At 34.6% G+C, this 21627-nt stretch overlaps 2 protein-coding genes across 9 annotated transcripts in view; one reads left to right on the top strand and one right to left on the bottom strand.

Annotated features, from left to right (window-relative positions):
* Positions 1 to 9841, bottom strand: part of dnm1b (dynamin 1b) — a 49529-nt gene extending 39688 nt beyond the window's left edge. For all 8 annotated transcript variants that reach the window (XR_007827759.1, XR_007827760.1, XM_051109712.1 and 5 more), the window contains exon 1: positions 9411 to 9841. Coding sequence is in view for 6 of the 8 variants with exons in the window: in XM_051109712.1 (XP_050965669.1) it covers positions 9411 to 9571 (161 nt within the window). In the remaining 2 variants the exon portion in view is untranslated. The remainder of the gene's footprint in view (positions 1 to 9410) is intronic.
* Positions 9842 to 11816: 1975 nt separating this feature from the next.
* On the top strand, positions 11817 to 20594 carry ciz1b (cdkn1a interacting zinc finger protein 1b). Its single transcript, XM_051110224.1, is given in 15 exon segments — positions 11817 to 11876; positions 12372 to 12531; positions 12764 to 12851; positions 14412 to 14484; positions 14588 to 14676; positions 14879 to 14940; positions 16041 to 16220; positions 16297 to 16421; positions 17841 to 17934; positions 18047 to 18160; positions 18809 to 18934; positions 19005 to 19071; positions 19161 to 19282; positions 19944 to 20498; positions 20500 to 20594. Coding segments are annotated over 13 exon segments (1689 nt in total). The 5' UTR covers positions 11817 to 11876; positions 12372 to 12531; positions 12764 to 12838; the 3' UTR covers positions 20569 to 20594.
* Positions 20595 to 21627: the final 1033 nt, after the last annotated feature.

Genomic DNA, 21627 nt, shown 5'->3' with positions numbered 1-21627 from the left:
TAATTAAAAACATGTCAGCACTAGTGCTGCTCTGGCAATTGCATGTATAACACATTTTTGTACCTGCCCTATATTTTTGTGGCACTAGTACGATTTTTCATACATGTCTGTTGCCAGTAGATTCGTACTCTTAGTAATGAGATTCGGAGATAGGGTTGAAGAAAGAGCTCTCTAAGGAGTGTGAGAGAGTGCTGTATGAGTTCTGGCCATTAGGTACAAGTGCTTCCAGCATTAGTGGATATGTTTAGAAAGAAAAAAAAAACACACGTAATTGCATTTCATTACTGACCACCTTTATGGACTTCAAAGAGCGGATGTTTAAAATAGCCTCGGCACCATCTTATCTCTCTCTTTTTTAGGTGGCTAATGTAATTTGCCTTATTTTTACAGTGCAATTGTGTAATTCATATTGACTCTGATAACATAATAAAGCAATTATGATGATTATATACAGGTGTCTTATCACAATAGGCTCTCAGATAATCAGCATCTCATATCATCCTCTTTGACTTACTTTTAATAGAGTGCCGTAATGTGCTTAACACTCGATGAGGATGCTTGTTTGATTCATAAATAGGCCCATAGACTTTTTATTTAAGGACTGCTATGAATTAAAGGAATAGTTCAATTCCAGAATAAAAATTTCCTGATAATTTACTCACCCCCATGTCATTCAAGATGTTCATGTCTTTCTTTTTTCAGTCGAAAAGAAATTAAGGTTTTTGAGGAAAACATTCCAGGATTTTTTTTCCCATATAAATTTTCCCCATAAAATAAGTTTATTCAACTTTAAATGTTAAGTTGTACTAAGTAACAACTTGGATATTTGTGTTTGCTAAACTTAACAGATGGGTAAGTAACCCAGCTGCCTTAAAAATTTAAGTTGATTCAACTCAAATATCTAAGTTGTCACTTAGTATAATTTAACAATTCAAGTTGAATAAACTTTTTTTGAGTTGACTGAACTTAAAATTTTAAGGCAGCCAGGTTACAAATTTTTTAAAGTTGACTCAACAAATTGTTTTTTACAGTGTAGTGGAACTCAATGGTGGCCAACGGGTTAAAGGTCCAAACTGCAGTTTCAATGCAGCTTCAAAGAGTTTTACATGATCCCAGCCGAGGAATAAGGGTCTTATTTAGCAAAAACGATCGGTCATTTTCTAAAAAAAAAAAAAAAAAAAAAAAATTATATACTTTTTAACCACAAATGCTCGTCTTGCGCTAGCTCTTCGATGCACAGTGGAAAGATCACACATAACTTTCTTTGCACATTCACTTTATAAACACTGGGTCGGTACTTCCGCCTACATCATGCGTGCGTGATTATGTAATGTGTGAGGTCAAGCTAGCACACAACGAGCATTTGTAGTTACAAAGTATATAAATCGTTTTTTTAGAAAATAACCAATCATTTCGCTAGATAAGACCCTTATTCCTCAGCTGAGATTGTGTAGAGCCCTTTGAAGCTGCATTGAAACTGCAGTTTGGACCTTCAACCTGTGTTTACCACTGAAGTCCACTATATGGAGAAAAATCCTGGAACGGATTTCCTCAAAAACTTTAATTTCTGAAGAAAGAAATACATGAACATCTTGGATGGCATAGGGGTGAGTAAATTATCAGGAAATTTTTATTCTGAAAGTGAACTAATCCTTTAAGTATTTTAAATCATTTTGAAATGAAAAAGGGGGAAAACTACTTTAAATATAAACCTTACATCGCCAGTAGGTGGCAGCAAATCACTGCATGAATGAGTCATTGAGTCATTCTTTCAAACGATTTGTTCAAACCGCTGATTGATTCAGTAACGAAACACTGTTGTGTCTTGCTCAGAGATGCAAAACAGTTCTGCTGTGGCTTTGTTTGAAACTATTTTCCTTGACAAATACAGCAAAAACAGGAACTTGTGCCTAAAATGCAAGTCAAGCAAAGGAGAAGTCCACTTCCAGAACAGGAATTTACAGATAATGTACTCACCCCCTTGTCTTCCAAGATGTTCATGTCTTCCTTTCTTCAGTCGTAAAGAAATTGTGTTTTTTGAAGAAAACATTTCAGGATTTTTTTCCATATAATGGACTGATATGGTGCCCCGAGTTTGAACCTCCAAAATGCGGCTTCATACGATCTCAAATGTGGTTGTAAACGATCAATCTTGAGCCAGAATACACAGAGTTCAGGGAGAGCAAGACAAGACGAGCATTTGACATTAAAAAGTATATAAATTGTATTATCTTTATGAAAATAACCGATCGTTATGCTAGATAAGACCCTTTTTCCTCGGCTGGGATCATTTACAAACTACATTTGGGATCGTTTGAAGCCGCATTTAAACTGCATTTTGGAAGTTCAAACTCTGGGATCCATATCAGTCCATTATATGGAGAAAAATCCTGAAATGTTTTCCTCAAAAAACATAATTTCTTTACGACTGAAGAAAGAAAGACATGAACATCTTGGATGACAAGGGGGTGAGTACATTATCTGTAAATTGTTGTTCTGGAAGTGGACTTCTCCTTTAATGTTAACTTATAGTTTATGGTACTATTTTAAAAAATCAATATCACATTTACAATCATACTGATATTTGGAGAAAGAAAACTGTACTCTGATAACTATATCAGATGATATAAAAATAAAAGATATATAAAAGTCACACCTTGAATTTTATGGGAAACTCTAAATGTATTTTAATAGACTAAAGCACGCACTGAAAGCTTGAACTATTATGTGCATGTGCAGCAGTCTAATCTACATGTAGTGTGTGCGCGTACTCTTTGGGGTGTGTTACTGTTTGGTTTTTGTACCTTATGTATTTACATTGAACAGGCTCTAGAACATCATCTAAGAGTTAGACAAATACTGGGTAATACTTCTGACAGTGAGTTTTTCATAGAAAACAGCAAAAATCTAGTCATTGTTCATTGTTTGTCGCAATAACTGCAGCTTGTTGTCTCTATACAAGGAATGAGTTTTCTGCAGTGGATCAAAATTTTTTCATTCATATTTTTTTTTAGTGAGAAATTGATTTTTAACAATCTTGTAAAATCCTCTCAAGACAGATCTGCTGTGAGCTCTAAGGTTATGAAGTGTTGTCATACACTTCTCCTATTTGATAAAAAATGCAGCAAAACATTGTGAAATATTTATTACAATTTACAATAACAATTTAATTGTAATATATATTTACAATGTAATTTATTCCTGTGATGATTTTATAAATTAAATATCATACATTATTGTTGCATTGTTGCTGTCATTAAACAAGAACAGTGCATAAAATTCTCAACTTGTAGAATATAATAGGTAAGCAGAGCATACACCACCGTTCCGGAGTTGGGTAATTATTTATTTAAATCTCTTTTGGGAAAGTGACTAGAAAAAAAAAAAAGGTGGCCACTGCTGCGCTGTATTTAAAAACAAAGCTGCCTGGAACCAAACATTTACAAGCACCCCTGACCAGCTTAATGCTGCACTTCCCATTTATTGACACGCACATACACAGCGTCTTATCTGCTCTTGCAGGCTGTTTAATGACATTCATACAGCAGCTGCGATATCCTGCTGCTTTCCGCCGGACAGCACCATCATGTAATTAATTGTCACGTCATCACGGTGATAGGGCACATCAGCATGTGCCTTCGTTTTTAAAGGCCATGTCTCATTCATAATGACATCTGTCTGATAAATTGCACCATAAGTGTCAGCATGGATGAGCTCATGTTCGTTCAACTGTATGATACGCCGCAACTGATTCACAAGTCCAGAGAACAGTTTGTCAGCGTGGAAATGATTTAAGTATGATAGAAAAATCAGCTAAGGTATTTTCAAGAATGTTTTAACTGTTTTGTCCATACAGTGATGGGGTCAATGAGGTCCAAAAGAAAACACAATGCCATTTTCTTTCTTAAAAGGACAGTTCACTTAAAAAAATTAAAATTCTGTCATCATTTACTCACCAACATGAATTGTCTATCTTCTGTTGAACACAAAAGAAGATCATTTAAAGATTGTTTGTAACCAAATAGCTTCTGGTCCCCATCGACTTCCATAGTATGTAGTATATATATATATATATATATATATATATACAGGTGCATCTCAATAAATTTGAATGTCATGGAAAAGTTCATTTATTTAATAAACTCGTGTATTAAATAAATTCAGTTCACACAGACTGAAGTAGTTTAAGTCTTTGGTTCTTTTAATTGTGATAATTTGGGCTCACATTTAACAAAAACCCACCAATTCACTATCTCAACAAATTAGAATATGGTGACATGCCAATCAGCTAATCAACTCAAAACACCTGAAAAGGTTTCCTGAGCCTTCAAAATGGTCTCTCAGTTTGGTTCACTAGGCTACACAATCATGGGGAAGACTGCTGATCTGACAGTTGTCCAGAAGACAATCACTGATACCCTTCACAAGGAGGGTAAACCACAAACATTCATTGCCAAAGAAGCTGGCTGTTCACAGAATGCTGTATCCAAGCATGTTAACAGAAAGTTGAGTGGAAGGAAAAAATGTGGAAGAAAAAGATGCACAACCAACCGAGAGAACCGCAGCCTTGAGAGACTTGTCAAGCAAAGTCGATTCAAGAATTTGGGTGAACTTCACAAGGAATGGACTGAGGCTGGGGTCAAGGCATCAAGAGCCACAACACACTGATGCATCAAGGAATTTGGCTACAGTTGTTGTATTCCAGTTGTTAAGCCACTCCTGAACCATAGACAACGTCAGAGGCGTCAGAAGAAATGGACTGTTGCCCAGTGGTCCAAAGTCCTCTTTTCAGATGAGAGTAAGTTTTGTATTTCATTTGGAAACCAAGGTCCTAGAGTCTGGAGGAAGGGTGGAGAAACTCATAGCCCAAGTTGCTTGAAGTCCAGTGTTAAGTTTCCACAGTTTGTGATGATTTGGGGTGCAATGCCATCTGCTGGTGTTGGTCCACTGTGTTTTTTGAAAACCAAAGTCACTGCACCCGTTTACCAAGAAATGTTAGAGCACGTCATGCTTCCTTCTGCTGACCAGCTTTTTAAAGATGCTGATTTCATTTTCCAGCAGGATTTGGCACCTGCCCACACTGCCAAAAGCACCAAAAGTTGGTTAAATGACCATGGTGTTGGTGTGCTTGACTGGCCAGCAAACTCACCAAACCTGAACCCCATAGAGAATCTATGGGGTATTGTCAAGAGGAAAATAAGAAACAAGAGACCAAAAAATGCAGATGAGCTGAAGGCCACTGTCAAAGAAACGTGGGCTGGCACAGGCTGATCACCTCCATGCCACACCGAATATATATATATATATATATATATATATATATGTGTGTGTGTGTGTGTGTGTGTGTGTGTGTGTTTTGTTTTGGGGAACAATGGACTCTGCAATGTGGGAGATTTTGGTTACATACATTGTTCAAAATATCTTCTTTTGTGTTCAACAGATGGACACTCATACTGGTTTGAAACAACTTGGAGCTAAGTAAATGATGACAAAATATTTATTTATGGGTTAAGTATCCCTTTAAATATCACTTATTCAGTCTCATGTCATCTCAAACCTTTGAAATATCTTCCAAATGTCTCTATTTCAAAGGTTTAAAACAACTTGAGGATGAGCAAAATAAAAATGTAAAGGGATACTTCACCCAGAAAAGGAAATTCAGTCATCAATTAAATAATTTTTTGGGTGATCTGTCCCTTTAAGGGCCACATATATAGTATTACAGTTGTGAAAACTGTGAATCTAGCCAGTCAACACACCACATTCAATGCCAAACAGCTGTCCTCGTACAGCATTGTGAAATCTGTCCTTGTAACAGCTGTGAGCATTGTACTGCCAGTCAGTGGATCTGTTTGTGGCTGACAAGCTTGACAGACACTTTAGTGTCCACAGAGCTCACAGTGTAGCGTGACCAATAACACTGAGTGAAGGCCCTGCTGAATAACAATGAAGGTCTACGAGGCAGTGACGAACGTCACAATGTTACGAGCTAAACTTAATAGCAACCTGCCAATGATGAGGATCTACGCACACCCATTAGTGTTACAAATACAAACACTGTGTTCCTTTTGACCCAATAAAACAAACGCCCCTAATGGAAATACAACTTTAACCAGCCTAAAGTGGTTTGCTGGTCTTATTTGGTCTCTCCACAAGTGTTCAGCAGGTTTAGCTGGTTGGCCAGATGGTCTACCAACTAGAGCAACTTACAAGTGCCTAAAGCTATCAAACAGGCCAGATTGAAGAGATTCATGGCCAGCTAAGACTAGCAAAACACATTAGGTTGGTTTAAGCTGTTTTCCTCATCAGACATCTTAACAGAGATCTAATAAGATAATTAGATTTGGATTTCCTGAAACAAATAACAGCACTTGCAATAGGCAAAAGAGCAGTGTAACTGGTTTAGATAAGCTTAGACTTTGGCTGTCATCAGAGCGGCTTTGTTGTTTTCATGATATATTATTTTCTAATGGCTGTGCAATTTACCATGTAATAAATTCAAGAAAATATGCATATATTACATGACATAATCACACATATTTAAAATGTGAACATTCTAACGAAGCCAATTCAGTGAGAGATTTTCTAACTTTAATCTAAAATTTCTTGATCACTGTAATTTACTGATAAATATGATATTACATATATGATATCTCTTACAAGATGTCATATGATGTCTCTTACAAGTAATAGTGTGGCTACTTGGTTCATTTTTAATGTTAACTCAGCCTTCACATATTTTGAAAGAACTGTCCTTGGTCCTGAAAACAAGCAAAGCTCAACTGGCTATGAGCCAGAGACAAAACAATGATGCTGTTAAGAGATAAATGACGTTAATTAGTGAACCCAAAGCAGGTATAGGAATATAATAGATAAAATATGTGCAATAAAACAGCAAGAATCAAATAAGGTGATGTATAGTTTACCAACAGTTTACTCACTGAGAACTGAAGTAATAGCTGCTGAAAATTCAGCTTTACATTTACAGAAATAAATTACATTTTACAATATATTTAAAAAGAATATTTTTTTAAATAATATTTTTTTGCTATGGAGTATTGGTGTTTTTATTATATTTATGGTCAAATAATGTAATCTCAGTCAACAAATGAAAATTCTGCTATCTTTTACTCACTTTTTTCAAGACTGTATGAGTTTCTTACTTCTGCTGAACACAAACGAAGATAGTTTGAAGGATGTTGGTAACTAAACAATGGTTACCGTCAACTCTTTAGTTACCAGCATTCTTCAAATATTTTCTTTTGTGTTCAGCAGAAGAAAGAAACTCACAGAGATTTCTCATACAGCTGAAAAAATTCATACAGTTTTGGAAAAACATAAGGGTGAATAAATGATGACAGAATTTTCATTTTTGGGTGAACTATCACTAGAAGATACTTCTTTCAAAAACATTAAGAAATCTTATTTCAAACTTTTCAACAGTAGTGTACATCCACGGCAGAATTTGCTTGTGTACCACCAACATTATGCTTAGTTATGAAAAATGGAATGGAATGAAATTTTAGTTTAAGCAAGAGCTGCTCTGTCTTAGAGAATCAGATAACGGAATTACACTACCAGTCAAAAGTTTTTGAACTGTACGATTTTTAATGTTTTTTAAAGAAATCTCTTCTGCTCACCAAGCCTGCACTTATTTGATCCAAAGTACAGCAAAAACAGTAACATTTTGAAATATTTTTACTATTTAAAATAACTCCTTTCTATTTTAATATATTTTAAAATGTAATTTATTCTTGTGATTTCAAAGCTATTTCAAAGTTTTTTTCAGTGTCACATGATCCTTCAGAAATCATTTTAATGTTCTGATTTGCTGCTCAGAAAAACATTTTTATTATTATTTTGTTGAAAACAGCCAAGTAGAATTTTTTCAGGTTTCTTTGATGAATAGAAAGTTCAGAAGGACAGCATTTATCTGAAATAGAAATCTTTTGTAACATTATAAATATCTTTCTCATCACTTTTGATCAATTTAAAGCATCCTTGCTAAATAAAAGTAATAATTTCTATAATTTCTTTCCCCCAGAAATAATACCCACTCCAAGCTTTTGAATGGTATAGTGTATAATGTTAAAAATGTTTTTATTTCAGATAAATGCTGATCTTTGGATCTTTCTATTCATCAAAGAATCCTGAATATATGTGACACTGAAGACTGGAGTAATGATGCTAAAAATTCAACTTTGAAATGACAGAAATACATTACATTTTAAAATATATTCAAATTGAAAGCAGTTATTTTTAAATAGTAAAAATATTTCACAATATTACTGCTTTTGCAGTACTGTGGATCAAATAAATGCAGGCTTGGTGAGCAGAAGAGAATTCTTTTTAAAACATTTTTAAATTGTCATCATTTATTGAACCTAATGTTGTTTCAAACCTGTATGACTTCCTTTCACTGACCACAAAAGGCAGAATGACAGCCTCAGTCAACATTCACTTTCATTGTATGGACAAAAGAGCCAATCAAACACGAGTTTGAAACAACATAAGGGTGAGTAAATGATGACTGAATTTTTATTTTGGGTCACCTAACCCCTCAAAAAGATCATACCGTCCCAATAATCTTGGTTTCAAGATATGCACAAAATTCCCTTAGCATTACTTCAGGTTTGTGAACAGAAAACGGACAGCAGGGAAGACGATAGGCCTGTGGCTCACATATGACCCTCCGACACCTGATACAGCAACCGCTGAACATTAAACCCTTGACTTAGATCCTTTTTATATCAGCAGCCTCTAATTGCCTTTATATCTTGCGTGCATATTTACTAAACCCTGCAAACAATCGAATGGAAGCATAACATTATCGGAGGGATACGTGATTAGCTGTTATTCTAGCCTGCAAATTAGAAATGACACAATATTTCACATAAAGAATTTTTTCTTCTTAATACATAAAGCTCGCTAACGCATATGATGCCCAAAATGCTGGTGTAGGTTGGCAGCTCGCTAGTATGACGGCCTCGCAAGGACACGCACACACACACACACACACACACACGTCAGCCATGAGCATCATTCTCTGTCACTCTTCTTGACGAAGCTGCTGCCAAAAGCAAATGTAGGCTACTACATGTCGAGAGACCGAGGCAAGGTTTGTGGGCTGCATGTCCAGCATTAAATAAATCATGGTAAAATAGCTTTATTTTGTCAGTTAATGGACAATGCATAACAAATTCACCTGATTTATGAGCGTAACCAGCCTGAAAACAGAGCATCTCCTCACTGGCATGAATAACTAACTCGATATCATAATAAATAACCATTGGTTTTGGTGCACATGCATTATAAGTGATTACTGAATATGCTTGTGTCCGGTGCAGGAAGGCAATTAATGATACAGTGATGCAGTGATGCTGCCCATCAATTTGTCATCAGTCACTTACTTCCCAACGAAGTTCTCCAATACCGAGCTTTTCCCAGCACTCTGGCCACCGACCACTGCGATCTGAGGAAGGTCCAGGTTGGCATTTTGTCCGATGGCAGAGAAGGCGTCCTGCAGTTTGTTTACCAGAGGAATCAAGTCCTCCATTCCCCGATTGCCCATCTTGTGGGATAAATAATAGGCTCTCTTTCACAGTGAATGAAAAGCCAATGTAATAGACCCTGAACGGAGCCCTAATTGGCAGGCCCCGAAATATCTAGAAGCTGTCCCTTGCAGCGTTCCCTTCAATTTTCCAGACACCTTGGTGAATCGACATACGTCCTCCTCCCTACGCGCTGCTCCCTGCCTGTTCACCACCGCTATGAGATGTGCTGCTGGAGCGATGCGGTGATGAAGCGCTGGATGCTCCATTACCTTCACCAGCCACTGGGGGCGCACAACACAATCAAATTACCCTTCTTCATTCCGATGTGTTAATCGTTGTTGTATAAACACAATCAAACCTGAGCAGGACTAAAATTGAACACATTCAGGCATAGAGTTGTTCAGTTCATATTCCTAAAAGCCAAGATGGGTTTTTGCAAAAGCGTTTTTGAATTTTAAGAGTGAAATAATGTTTATGGTTAACGTTAGCCTACTTGACGAGTACGTTTTAATACCTCAAACATGAATTTTAAAGAAGCACAATTAAGTGCCTGAACGCCCTAGGAATGTGAGTTTGCTTGACAATTTTAAACAACCGTTTTGCCTAGCTGTGAACATTCTCGAAACTTTAAAAAACGTTCTGGATCTCTCAAAGTTCTAAACGAACATTCTTCTAGCAATGTTTATAGACCGTTTATTCAAAGTTATCTGGTCTTTAATAACAATATCCCAACGCTAGCACAAAACATTTAGTACATACACTACCAGTTAAAAGTTTTTTATTTAAAGATTTTTAATGTTTTTTGAAGAAGTCTCTCAGCTCACCAAACCTGCATTTATTTGCAAAGTACAGCAAAATAGTGACATTTTTAAATATTTTTACTATTTAAAATAACTGTTTTCAATTTTCTATTTTAAAAAGCAATTTATTCCTGTGATTTCAAACCTGGATTTTTGTCACATGATCCTTCAGAAATCAATCTAATATTCTGATTTGCTGCTCAAAAATATTTATTATTATTATTATTATTATTATTATTATGTTGAAAACAGCTGAGTAGAATTTTTTTCAGGTTTCTTTGATGAATGGAAAGTTTAGAAGAACAGCGCTAATTTGAAATAGAAATCTTTTGTAAAATTATAAATGTCTTTATTGTCACTTTTGATCAATTTAGATATTTATTTCTCATGAATAATTACCATTACTCCAGTCACATGATCCTTCAGAATTGCTAATTCCAATTGCTAATGTATATATATATATATATATATATATATATATATATATTGGTGATATATCACCAATATATATATATATATATATATATATATGTGTGTGTGTGTGTGCGTGTGTGTATTATTCAAGCTTTGAATGGTATAGCGTATAATGTTATAAAAGCTGTTTATTTCAGATAAATGCTTATCTTTGCATCTTTCTATTCATCAAAGTATCCTGAAAAAAAGTATTCAGCTGTTTTAAATAGTGATCATAATAATATTTTTTTTTTTTAAAAAAAGTTTCTTGAACAGCAAATCAACATATTACAATGATTTCTGAAGGGTCATGTGACACTAAAGACTGGAGTAATGATTCTGCAAATTTATCTTTGATCACAAGAATATTCAAATACAAAGCAATTCTTTTAAATAGTAAAAATATTTCACAATATTTCTGATTTTGCTGCATTTTGGATCAAATAAATGCAGGCTTGGTGAGCAGAAGAGACTTTTTGACTAGTAGTGTAATTTATGGAGGATAAGAAAACATTTTACGTTTTCACGTTTGTCTAAGGTGGTTTAGAGAACATCTCAAAGTAACATTCCAATAATGTTTGCAAAATAATGAAATGAGACGTTCCATTTAATGTTTTTTTCAGTGTTCACATGACCAAGAAAACCTGAATGTTCAGAGAAAATTAAGAAATAATTGGAATATTCCAAACCTAATTGGAATGGTAGCAAAACGTTCTTAGAAAATATTTTTGTTAGATGGATAGTCTATAATGCGCTAATGAATTCTAGTGTTTATTAAATAAGAGCTATCGAATGAATAAGTAGACTAGTAACTTTTAAAACGATTTTTTTAAAAGTACCAAATTAGGTAAAAATTTGTCCTTATGTGGATTGAAACTTGTAACAATAATTTGTAATTTTGTATTTGGAGTACGCAAAAAGCTGTTTTCTTGAGTATTTAATTCTTCTTCCAAGCCGAGTGAGGGCGCACATTAATTGTCTACACATTGTAATCTCCACAACACAGCACTAGAGGAAGAGTCATCTACTATAAACACTGATGCAGTGAGGCTTGTTTTCTTATACAAAGGTGAGCTTTTTCATTTGTTTCTATAACGATTTTTACACAAATCAGGCGTGCAATGTATGCTGTACACTGCAAGTTTTTGCCTCTGTCATAATATCCTGCGCTCTCTGCTGTCAGGAGGTGCAGTGCACACTTACACTAATTTTCAAGTGCAACTCCTTTGAGCTATAGAACTTTAAATGGATATAATGTTTCGAAGTATTTCAGAGAATAGCTTATTTATTTACACAGTGACAAGATTAACATGACGTCTAAAAATCCAATGGGATGAAAATATGATGAAATGAAAACTTGAATATGACAAATTCGAATATGTCCCAGTTTAAAAAAATGTTAATGTGTCCAGTATTATTTATATAGCTTTATATACTGTGTTATATATCCACCTTATGTGTTAGATTTGACCTATTTATAACCATATCCAGTTCTTAGGTAACAAGCCCTTGTGTATATGCTCTAAATAAGGCTCTTATTCTTTGCTTTTTATTCTCTTTTCAGAATCATAATAGATGCATTACTAACAACAGGGACGTAATAACATTCATAAGGAATCATTTTCTTACCCTCTTGTCATTCCAAATCTGTATGACTTTGTATGTCTTTTATATCACCGTATTGCTGCGAATAAATTTGTATTATCACATGGCTTTTATCACAAGTGAGTGACATTTTTGTTGGAAGACATTTTCCATTAAAGCAAGTTACATTTGCATTGAAGCAGATCAAATCTTTGTTATTAAATTGTATCTTGAATTTATTATCTTTTGTTGTAAAAAGCATTGTCATTATTATTAAAGCAATCTTTTGATTGTTTATTTGTGTCAACTGAGGAAAAGAAGCATTGCACGTTTCACATTTCTTTTTTTTCTTCTTTGTTCTTTCTTTCCTAGACAAACAGAAGGAGAACGTGCTAAACATAGTTGGGAAAAGTAATCGATAGATGAAAAAAATATATATACAAAAACATGGGAAAAATAGGTGAGTACACACTAAACACTTGAGGTGATGCCTCTGCTTACACTAGTGCTGGACGGTTGGATTTGTATTACCGTTGTTTAGGATTCTGGCGGTTTAACAGTTTATCATGTGTTTTCCCTGACTATGCCTTTATATGAATCATTTCAGAGTGCATGAAACAGTTGCTGAACCACTGCGTTTTTTTAATCACGATCCAAACAAACATGCTACATGTTTTTGATGTAAATTAGATTGTATAATTTCAAAATTAAAGATAAAACATAATGGTGTGACCTTAGCTTTGTAACATTATGCTACATAAAACATATCTGAACGAAACAAAAACATCAGATGGTCAGACAGAATGAGAACGCAAATTCACTCTCTGACAGCAGGTGGCGCTTAGGGAACAGCAGCATTACAGCGTTTCCTCAGTTACTGCTGTAATCAGAACATTAAAGGAGAAGTCCACTTTCAAAACAAAGATTCACATATAATGTACTCACTCCCTTGTCACCCAAGATGTTCATGTCTTTCTTTCTTCAGTCATAAAGAAATGATGTTTTTTTTTTTAAGAAAACATTTCAGGATCGTATGGTGCCCTGATTTTGAACTTCCAAAATGCAGTTTAAATGATCCCAGATGTGGTTGTAAATGAGTCCAGCCGAGGAAAAAGGGTCTTGTCTAGTAAAACGATCGGTTATTTTTATTAAAAAAAATACAATTTACCCTAACTGTCATAAACTGAAAAAAAACAGTCCAGGTAGAGATGAGACAAGATGAGTGTTTGACATTAAAAAGTATATAAATTGTATTATTTTTATGAAAATAACCAATCGTTTCACTAGATAACACCCTTCTTTTTCGGCTGGGATTGTTTACAACTGCCTTTGGGATCATTTGAAGCTGCATTTAAACTGCATTTTGGAAGTTAAAACTCGGGGCACCATATCAGTCCATTATATGGAGAAAAATCCTGAAATGTTTTCCTCAAAAAAACATAATTTCTTTACGAGTGAAGAAAGACATTGACATCTTGGATAACAAGGGGGTGAGTACATTATATGTGAATCTTTATTTTGGGAAGTGGACTTCTCCTTTAATATGCATTATACGGAGGTAAGATGAAAAGAAAATACCATTTAAACTTTAATAAAGGCAGTCAGTTCCCCTCAGAGATACATTCATATAAACCCTTCACCCCCAGTATAGTTTTTACATTTTTCTTACTATGTTTCACCCTTCATGAACCATGAATTTGATCTGCCTGCTATATGACTTTCTCCTCATTGCGTCTGTCTTCAGCGTCTCTGGCTTCCATTAATGGCCGTTTACATTTGTTCTGTTTGCCCAGTTAAAGAATCAGTTGTGAATTATTACAAATTTTTCAACCATTAGTCAGAAGTGTATGTAGTTAACAACGTTGTGTATGTTGTTTAGGAAAGGTATATCGCCCAGTACTAACTTACACTAGACTATTAACCAGTGGTAAATTCATTAAAAAATGTTTTGTCAAATTGTATGTAAAGATCCTCAATGCAGAAATTGTGTGTTCCTTCTCATACACTAATAATCCCAAAGGTACTGTTGGACAAATTCATTCTTCAGTCCCAGAAGAAGGAGAGCCTCCTTTGAAAAAGCACAGAGCTCAGAGGTAATTTTTAATCAATGGAATATTAAAGCAGACAGACTGAAATGAATCAATGCAGTGTTTGTTTTTAATGTGACTTTCAAAATTTCCCACCTCTTTTGAACAGACCAAATGAACTGGGGGAAGAGTCTGCAAATGGAGATAAGATGCAGCAACCACCAAAAGCAAACTTAGCAAGCATCTCAGAGCATGAAGGTATGTGGTGACACTCTGTTTGTCTCTTTAGCCTCAGGCAAACTACACATCCACTGAGAAAATGTCACAGTCTGTGTTTACTTTTGGACTACTGTACTACACTGCTGTCAGACTCTAGATATACAAACTCTAACATGTTTATACCCTTTTGTGTTGTGCTGAAAAGATGAAGTTGTTTTTACTTCCCTTTTAAATGATGCAGAAGATGATAACAGCAATGCACAGCTTGAAGAAGACAGTGTGGATCACAACAGAGCAGCAGAGGTCTGTATCCCAGCATAAGTAACATATTTACATCTTTACCTCTGGATATTCCCAGTAACATCAACAGTTTTAAATAATAATTTGACATTTAATACTTTCCAGTGACCCTGAGAAAAGTAACATGTACATTAATGCCTATTTAGTTGGGTTACTCAAGAAACATTCTACACTACCATTCAAACTTTTTATCCTCACCAAGGATAGTTGGATAGTCAAAATACAGTAAAACAGTAATATTGTGAAATATTATATAATATATTATAACTGTTTTTTATTTTAATATTTTAAAAAATTATTTATCTCTGTTATGGCAAAGCTGAATTTTCAGTATCATTACTCCCATCTTAAGGTCATTGCACACTGAGTCTGAATTTCTGTCTGAAATGTTTGCATGTTAAAAAATAAATACGACCTCACATTGTGTCAATCATGTTTACACATTGCCTCCAAAACATTCGCCAGTCATAAAAAAAGTTCAGATCAGGTTAGATTTTCTGCTTTTTTGCATTCTAAGCAAGAATTTTGGTAGGAAAGGATGACGAATACGAAAACAAAAACAAAAAAATGCATACGAAAATTTCGGACTCTGTGTGCAGTGACCTTTGTGTGTCACATGATCCTTCAGAAATCATTCTAATGTGCTGAATTGCTGCTTTAGAAACATTTCTTCTAATTACCAATGTTGAAAAAACAGTGATGTTTAATATTTTTGTGTAAACTGTGGAAATTTTACTAGGAAGATCAAAAAACAGCATTTATTTGAAATAGCTTCTTTTTTTTTTTGGATCTATTTCATGCATCCTTGCTGAATAAAAGTATTGATTTATTTTGACCCCATACTTTTAAATAGTGTATGTGTTAGCATAAGGCTAGAGTTACAGAAGCTCTTACCAACCTTGTTTGCATAAAGCTGTATCCAGTCTTTCAGCTTCTGATGTAACTGTACCTGTAAACACTGTTTACTTGAAGCTCCACCCATAGGAGTTATATCATAACAAGACATTATCCACTTTGAAAAGAACTCCACCTTAACTTAATCAACAATGGCTTATGTGGTACTGGATCTGGAAAGCTTGTTTAATGAGAGCTGTGTCATTCAGGTTCAAGGTGTCGGTACGTCCCTGAAAGTGACCATCCAGCGTAGCAGTGAGAGTCGAGCCTTCAGCACTTCACCTGAAGAGATGGCAGCAGGTGCAGGCCATGAGGGCGAGAAAGAGAGAAGCAAACACACAGTTAAATTCACCTGCTATATTTGCAACGTCACCTGTCCTGACCAGCAAGTGAGACTTTACTGTATGCTAAAAAGTAGATGAGTTGGTTGATCATGAGGTTTAGTAAAGTGTTTCACCTATGCAGGGCTTCCAGACTCACATGACGAGTTTAGATCATCAGCAGCGTATGATGGAAATCCAGCATCTGAGCAACACCCGTCTGGCCACATTGTTACCCCACACCCAGGAGTGCCTGCAGGGCACAAACAGGTAAGTGATGCTCTCCACACTTTAAAAGTGTAGTGTGTACATTTAAAGGGATAGTTCACCCTAAAATGAAAATTCTGTCATGAATTACTCACCCACATGTCGTTCAGAACCTGTAAGACCGTTCATCTTCAGAACACAAATTAAGATATTTTTGATGAAATTCGAGAGCTTTCTGACCCTGTATGACAGCAACGTAACTGACACGTTCAAGGCCCAGAAAGGTAGTAAGGACATTATTAAATTAGTCCATGTGACATCAGTGGTTCAACTGTAATTTTATTAAGCTACGAGAATATTTTTGTGTGCAAAGAAAACAAAAATAACGACATTATTCAACAATTTCTTCTCTTCGTTGTCAGTCTTTGCTGTGTGTTCACAAGAGTTTTACAATGCATGCATGTGGTGCTGCTGACGCAGGAGCCCGGCGTTCTGACGTAGAACCCAGATGCACTGTGCCTTGTTTACAAGCAGAGGAATGCACGCATAAATTAATTAAATTAATTCAAATATTAGGTATGCCAACCTTGCAGATATTGTTAAAAGAAAATGACAGCATAATCCTACACTACCAGATTTGTTATGCTTTTTTTAAAAGAAGTCTCTTCTGCTTACCAAGCCATTTATTTAATCCAAAGTACAGCAAGACAGTAAAATTTTTAAATATTTTTACGATTTAAAATAACTGTTTTCTATTTGAATGTATTTTAAAAAGTAATTTATTCCTGTGATTAAAGCTAAATTTTCAGCATCATTCATTGTCACATGATCCTTCAGAAACCATTTTAATAGGCTGGTTTATTTTTCAAGAAACATTTTTTTTATTATTATTATTATCAACATTTAAAGTACAATCATTAAATAAAACATTAAATAAAAAAAGCTTTTGTAACATTATACACTATACCATTCAAAAACTTGGAGTCAGTATAATTTTTGGAATGAAATGATAGAAATTAATAGTTTTATTTAGCAAGGATGTTTTAAATTTATCAAAAGTGATGATAAAGACATGTATAATGTTACAATAATTTCTGTTTCAGATAAATGCTGTTCTTCTGAACTTTATATTCATTAAAAAAAAAATAATAATAATAAATGTTTTTTGAGCAGCAAATCAGAATATTAGAATGATTTCTGAAGGATCATGTGAATGGAGTAATGATGCTAAAAATTCAGCTTTGAAATCACAGGAATAAATTACTTTTTAAAATACTTTCAAATAGAAATGTTATTTTAAATATTAAAAATATTTCAAAATTTTACTGTTTTTGCCAAATTTTGGACCAAATAAATGCAGGCTTGGTAACCAGAAGGGACTTCTTTAAAAAACATGTAAAAAAAATTCTGTTCAAAAACTTTTGACTGTTAGTGTTATATAGAACACTGTTTTTTTTTTTTTTTTTTTTTGCTTTGTAACAGAGAAAGGAGGATGGGTCATCAGCGCTGGTGTCCAACCTGCCAGTGTCATTTTTCTGGTGATCTCATCGAGCACAGGCGAACTAAAAAACACAAGGTGCCCTGAACATTAACAAAACAAATGCCACCAAATCTAATCACTACAGAAGTATCCACGTGCTGAGTTTGAATCACTGACTATATGAAACTGTTATTCCTTCTCCCCACAGATGGCAAAAGTGTCCTCAAGACCTTTCTGTACCCTTTGCGAGCGCCACTTTAGGACTCCTCGCAAGTTTGTTGAACATATGAAGTCTCCCGAGCACAAACAGAGGGTTGAGGAGGTTTGTGTGGGTATTTTGTAGATATTTTAATGCAAAATGCATTAATCAATAAAACATACTGTTGAGGTCAAAAGTTACACCCCTGGCTCTTAATGCATAATTTTTCCTTCTGAAGTATCAGTGAGCGTTTGAATAATAGTTGAATAATAGTTCTGTAATGGTTGCATATGAGTCCCCCCTGTTGTCCTCAGTGTGAAAAGATGGATCTCAAAATCATACAGTCATTGTTGAAAAGGGTTCAAACACACAAAATGCTGAAAAACCAAAGAATCTGTGGGACCTAATTGATTTTTCTGAAGAACAGCAGCCAGTTTAACTGTTCAGGACAAACAAGTTACTCATGAATAACTATCTTTAAACAAAAAAACACAGCTGTGGATCTTTCAGGTAACAAAGTATTAAGAATCAAGCATATGTAAACTTTTGAACAGGGTTATTTTTTTATAAATTTAACTATTATTTTCTCTTGTGGACTACATGTAAACATCTTTTATATGAAATGTCTTGTTCAGGTCAGTACTAAATTAAAAAATAGCATGCATTTTGTATGATCCCTCTTATTTTGGTAAAATAATTACAATTTTGAAGATTCTGCAAGGTGTATTTAACTTTTGACCTCAACTGTGTTTCTTTCAACATTTGTTGCAGTTAAGAAATGAGGGTGGCCCAGAGGTTATGGAGGAGCTCATAACAGTGGATGCTATTGGCTGTTTCGAAGGGGAAGATGATTATGAGGAGGATAGAAATGAAGATGATGTTGCAGTGTTTGAGAAGGTTAGTTGCATTACTTCTTGTGCAAAGTGTGTGAAGTCCTCTTGAGGGTTTACGTGAATTTTGTTCATAGCATCCTGCTCATAGGGATATGGCTCTTGAAGAGACAACTGAGGCATATGATCCAGACACACAATATGGTAAGTGCCTGGCTTCAACCACTTCTCGAGTAGACTGTCAAAGAATAATTTGTATGAGTTAACAGATCTGACTGTTTTCTGACCCTCAGGCACTAGTTTTGTGGTCCCTGTCGCTGGTTTCCTCTGTAAGCTGTGTCATAAATTCTACCACTTTGAGTCATCTGCACGGGAAACTCACTGCAGGTCTCTAATGCACTTCCAGAACTTACAGGTAAGAAAAACTATGGATTTTGAGGTTAGAATTTAGTGGTATATATGGTATTTACAGTTATTTCTTCATGTGTGTACCATTTAAAGGGATAGTTCACTTAAAAATGAAAATTCTATCATTAATTACTCACCCTCATGACGTTCCAAACCTGGAAGACCTTTGTTCATCTTCTGAACATAAATTAAGATATTTTTGATGAAATCCAAGAGCTTTCTGACCCTGCATAAACAGCAAGGGTCCTACCACGGTCAAGGCACAGAAATGTAGTGAGGGCATGAGAATAGCTTTTGCACAAAGAAAACAAAAATAATGATTTATTCAGCAGTTCTTCTTCTATGCATCACCTTAGTGCCATTTAAAAAAAAAAAAAAGGGTGCATGCACTCTGTGCATAAACACAGAAAGGTCAGAAAGGGTTAGAAAGCTCTCAGATTTCATTAAAAAAAATCTTAATTTGTGTTCCGAAGATAAATGAGGTTCTTACGGGTTTGGAACAGCACGAAGGTGAGTAATTAATGACAGAATTTTCATTTTTTCCCTTCAAGATGTGGACAAATCTGAATGATACTACAATAAATAATAACCTGGTGTAAAAGTGGTAGGTCATTCAAACAATGTAATGTAATTCAATGCAAACACTCAGATTTGTGTTTGATTTTCAGAAGCACAACGCCCTGAAGATGCAGAAAAAGGCACCTCAGGATGAATGTGAGAGTGATGCGTCATGTAGCAGCCCGACGAGCGGCCCTCGAGGCCTGGATCTCATTGCTTCCTGTGGAAATGACAGCAGCCAAGCAGATCTCAACAGACCATGCATCAATTTCTTGAGAGAGCGCTTACACTTGAGGAAGCTTAAGTCATCTAAAAGACCTCACAAATCCAAGTCTCTACGCTCAAAAAACTCTGTAGCTCCACAGAAGCCTGCCGTGGTCATGAAGCACTTAATATGTCCTACACACCGTGGCTCAGAGTCAAGCCAAGAGTCACCCTGCCAAGAAAGCAACAGGCCTGACTCAAGTGTTCAACTAAAGCACACAAAATCTGTTTCCAGTGAAAAAGACAAGACTTCCTGTGACCCTGTGCATTACTCAGAAGAGCAAGAAAATTTGAGCTCATCACCCACATGCAGTTTGCATCATGCATCACAGTTGAACTCAGAGGAGAACACAGTCGAGGTTAAAGATACTGTCGGCAAAGACCAAACAAGAAAACAATCCTCATGTTCATAGGAGTTCATCAAGTGTTTCTGTGAAATCTGTGAAGAACCTGAAAGAAAATACTACTTAAAAAAAAAAAAAAAAAACTACAATAAACGTTTATATTAAATTCATAAATATTGTAAATCTCATTTCATGTCATTAAAATGTATTTTATATATAATTATTATTATGTTTTTACAGCATTTTTTACTCATCACAATACATTATTGTTAATATATACTGCTGTTCTAAAGTTTGGGATCAGGAAGATTTTTAATGTTTTTAAAGAAGTCCCTTATGCTTTTCAAAGTTCCATTTATTTGATCAAAAATACAGAAAAAAGTCATATGAAACATTATTGCAATTTAAAATAACAGTTTTCTATTTTAATATACTTTAAAATATAATTTATTTCTGTGATGCAAAGCTGAATTTTCAGCATCATTACTCCAGTCTTCAATGTCACACGATCAGAAATAATTCTAAAATGCTAATTTATTTATTTTTTTAATGGAAAACAGTGCTGCTTAATAATTTTTTGAAACCTGTGATACTTTTTGCAGGATTCTTTAATTAATAAAAAGTTTAAAAGAACAGCGTTTATTAAAAATAGAAATCTTTTCTAACAATATAAGTCTTTACCATCACTTTTTATCAGTTTAACACATCCTTGCTCAATTAAATTATAATAATAATAATTATTATTATTATTATTATTATTATTTTACAAAAGATTTCTATTTTAAATAAATGCTGTTCCATTTAACATTCGTCAAAGAATACTAAAAAAAAAAGTATCACAGGTTTTAAAAAAATATTAAGCAGCTAAACAATGTTTGTAACATTGATAATAAATTGGCATATTAGAATGATTTCTGAAGGGTCATGTGACACTGAAGACTGAAGTAATGAGGCTGAAAATTCAGCTTTGCATCACAGAAATGAATGATATTATAAAGTATATTAAAACAAAAACAATTTAAATTGCAATAATATTTCACAATATTACAGTTTTTCCTGTATTTTAATAAAACAAATGCAGCCTTGATGAGCAGAAAAGTCTTAAAAGTAAACATCATACTGATCTCAAACGATTTTGTGTCCATTGGTCATTTCTTTATTTATTTTCTAATACAGATCAGTAATA

The sequence above is a fragment of the Labeo rohita genome, chromosome 5 (genome assembly GCF_022985175.1).
Source record: "Labeo rohita strain BAU-BD-2019 chromosome 5, IGBB_LRoh.1.0, whole genome shotgun sequence".
Taxonomy (NCBI): Eukaryota; Metazoa; Chordata; class Actinopteri; order Cypriniformes; family Cyprinidae; genus Labeo; species Labeo rohita.
The sequence above is the reverse complement of the archived record's forward strand: the minus strand, read 5'-3'. Positions and strand labels throughout refer to the sequence as shown.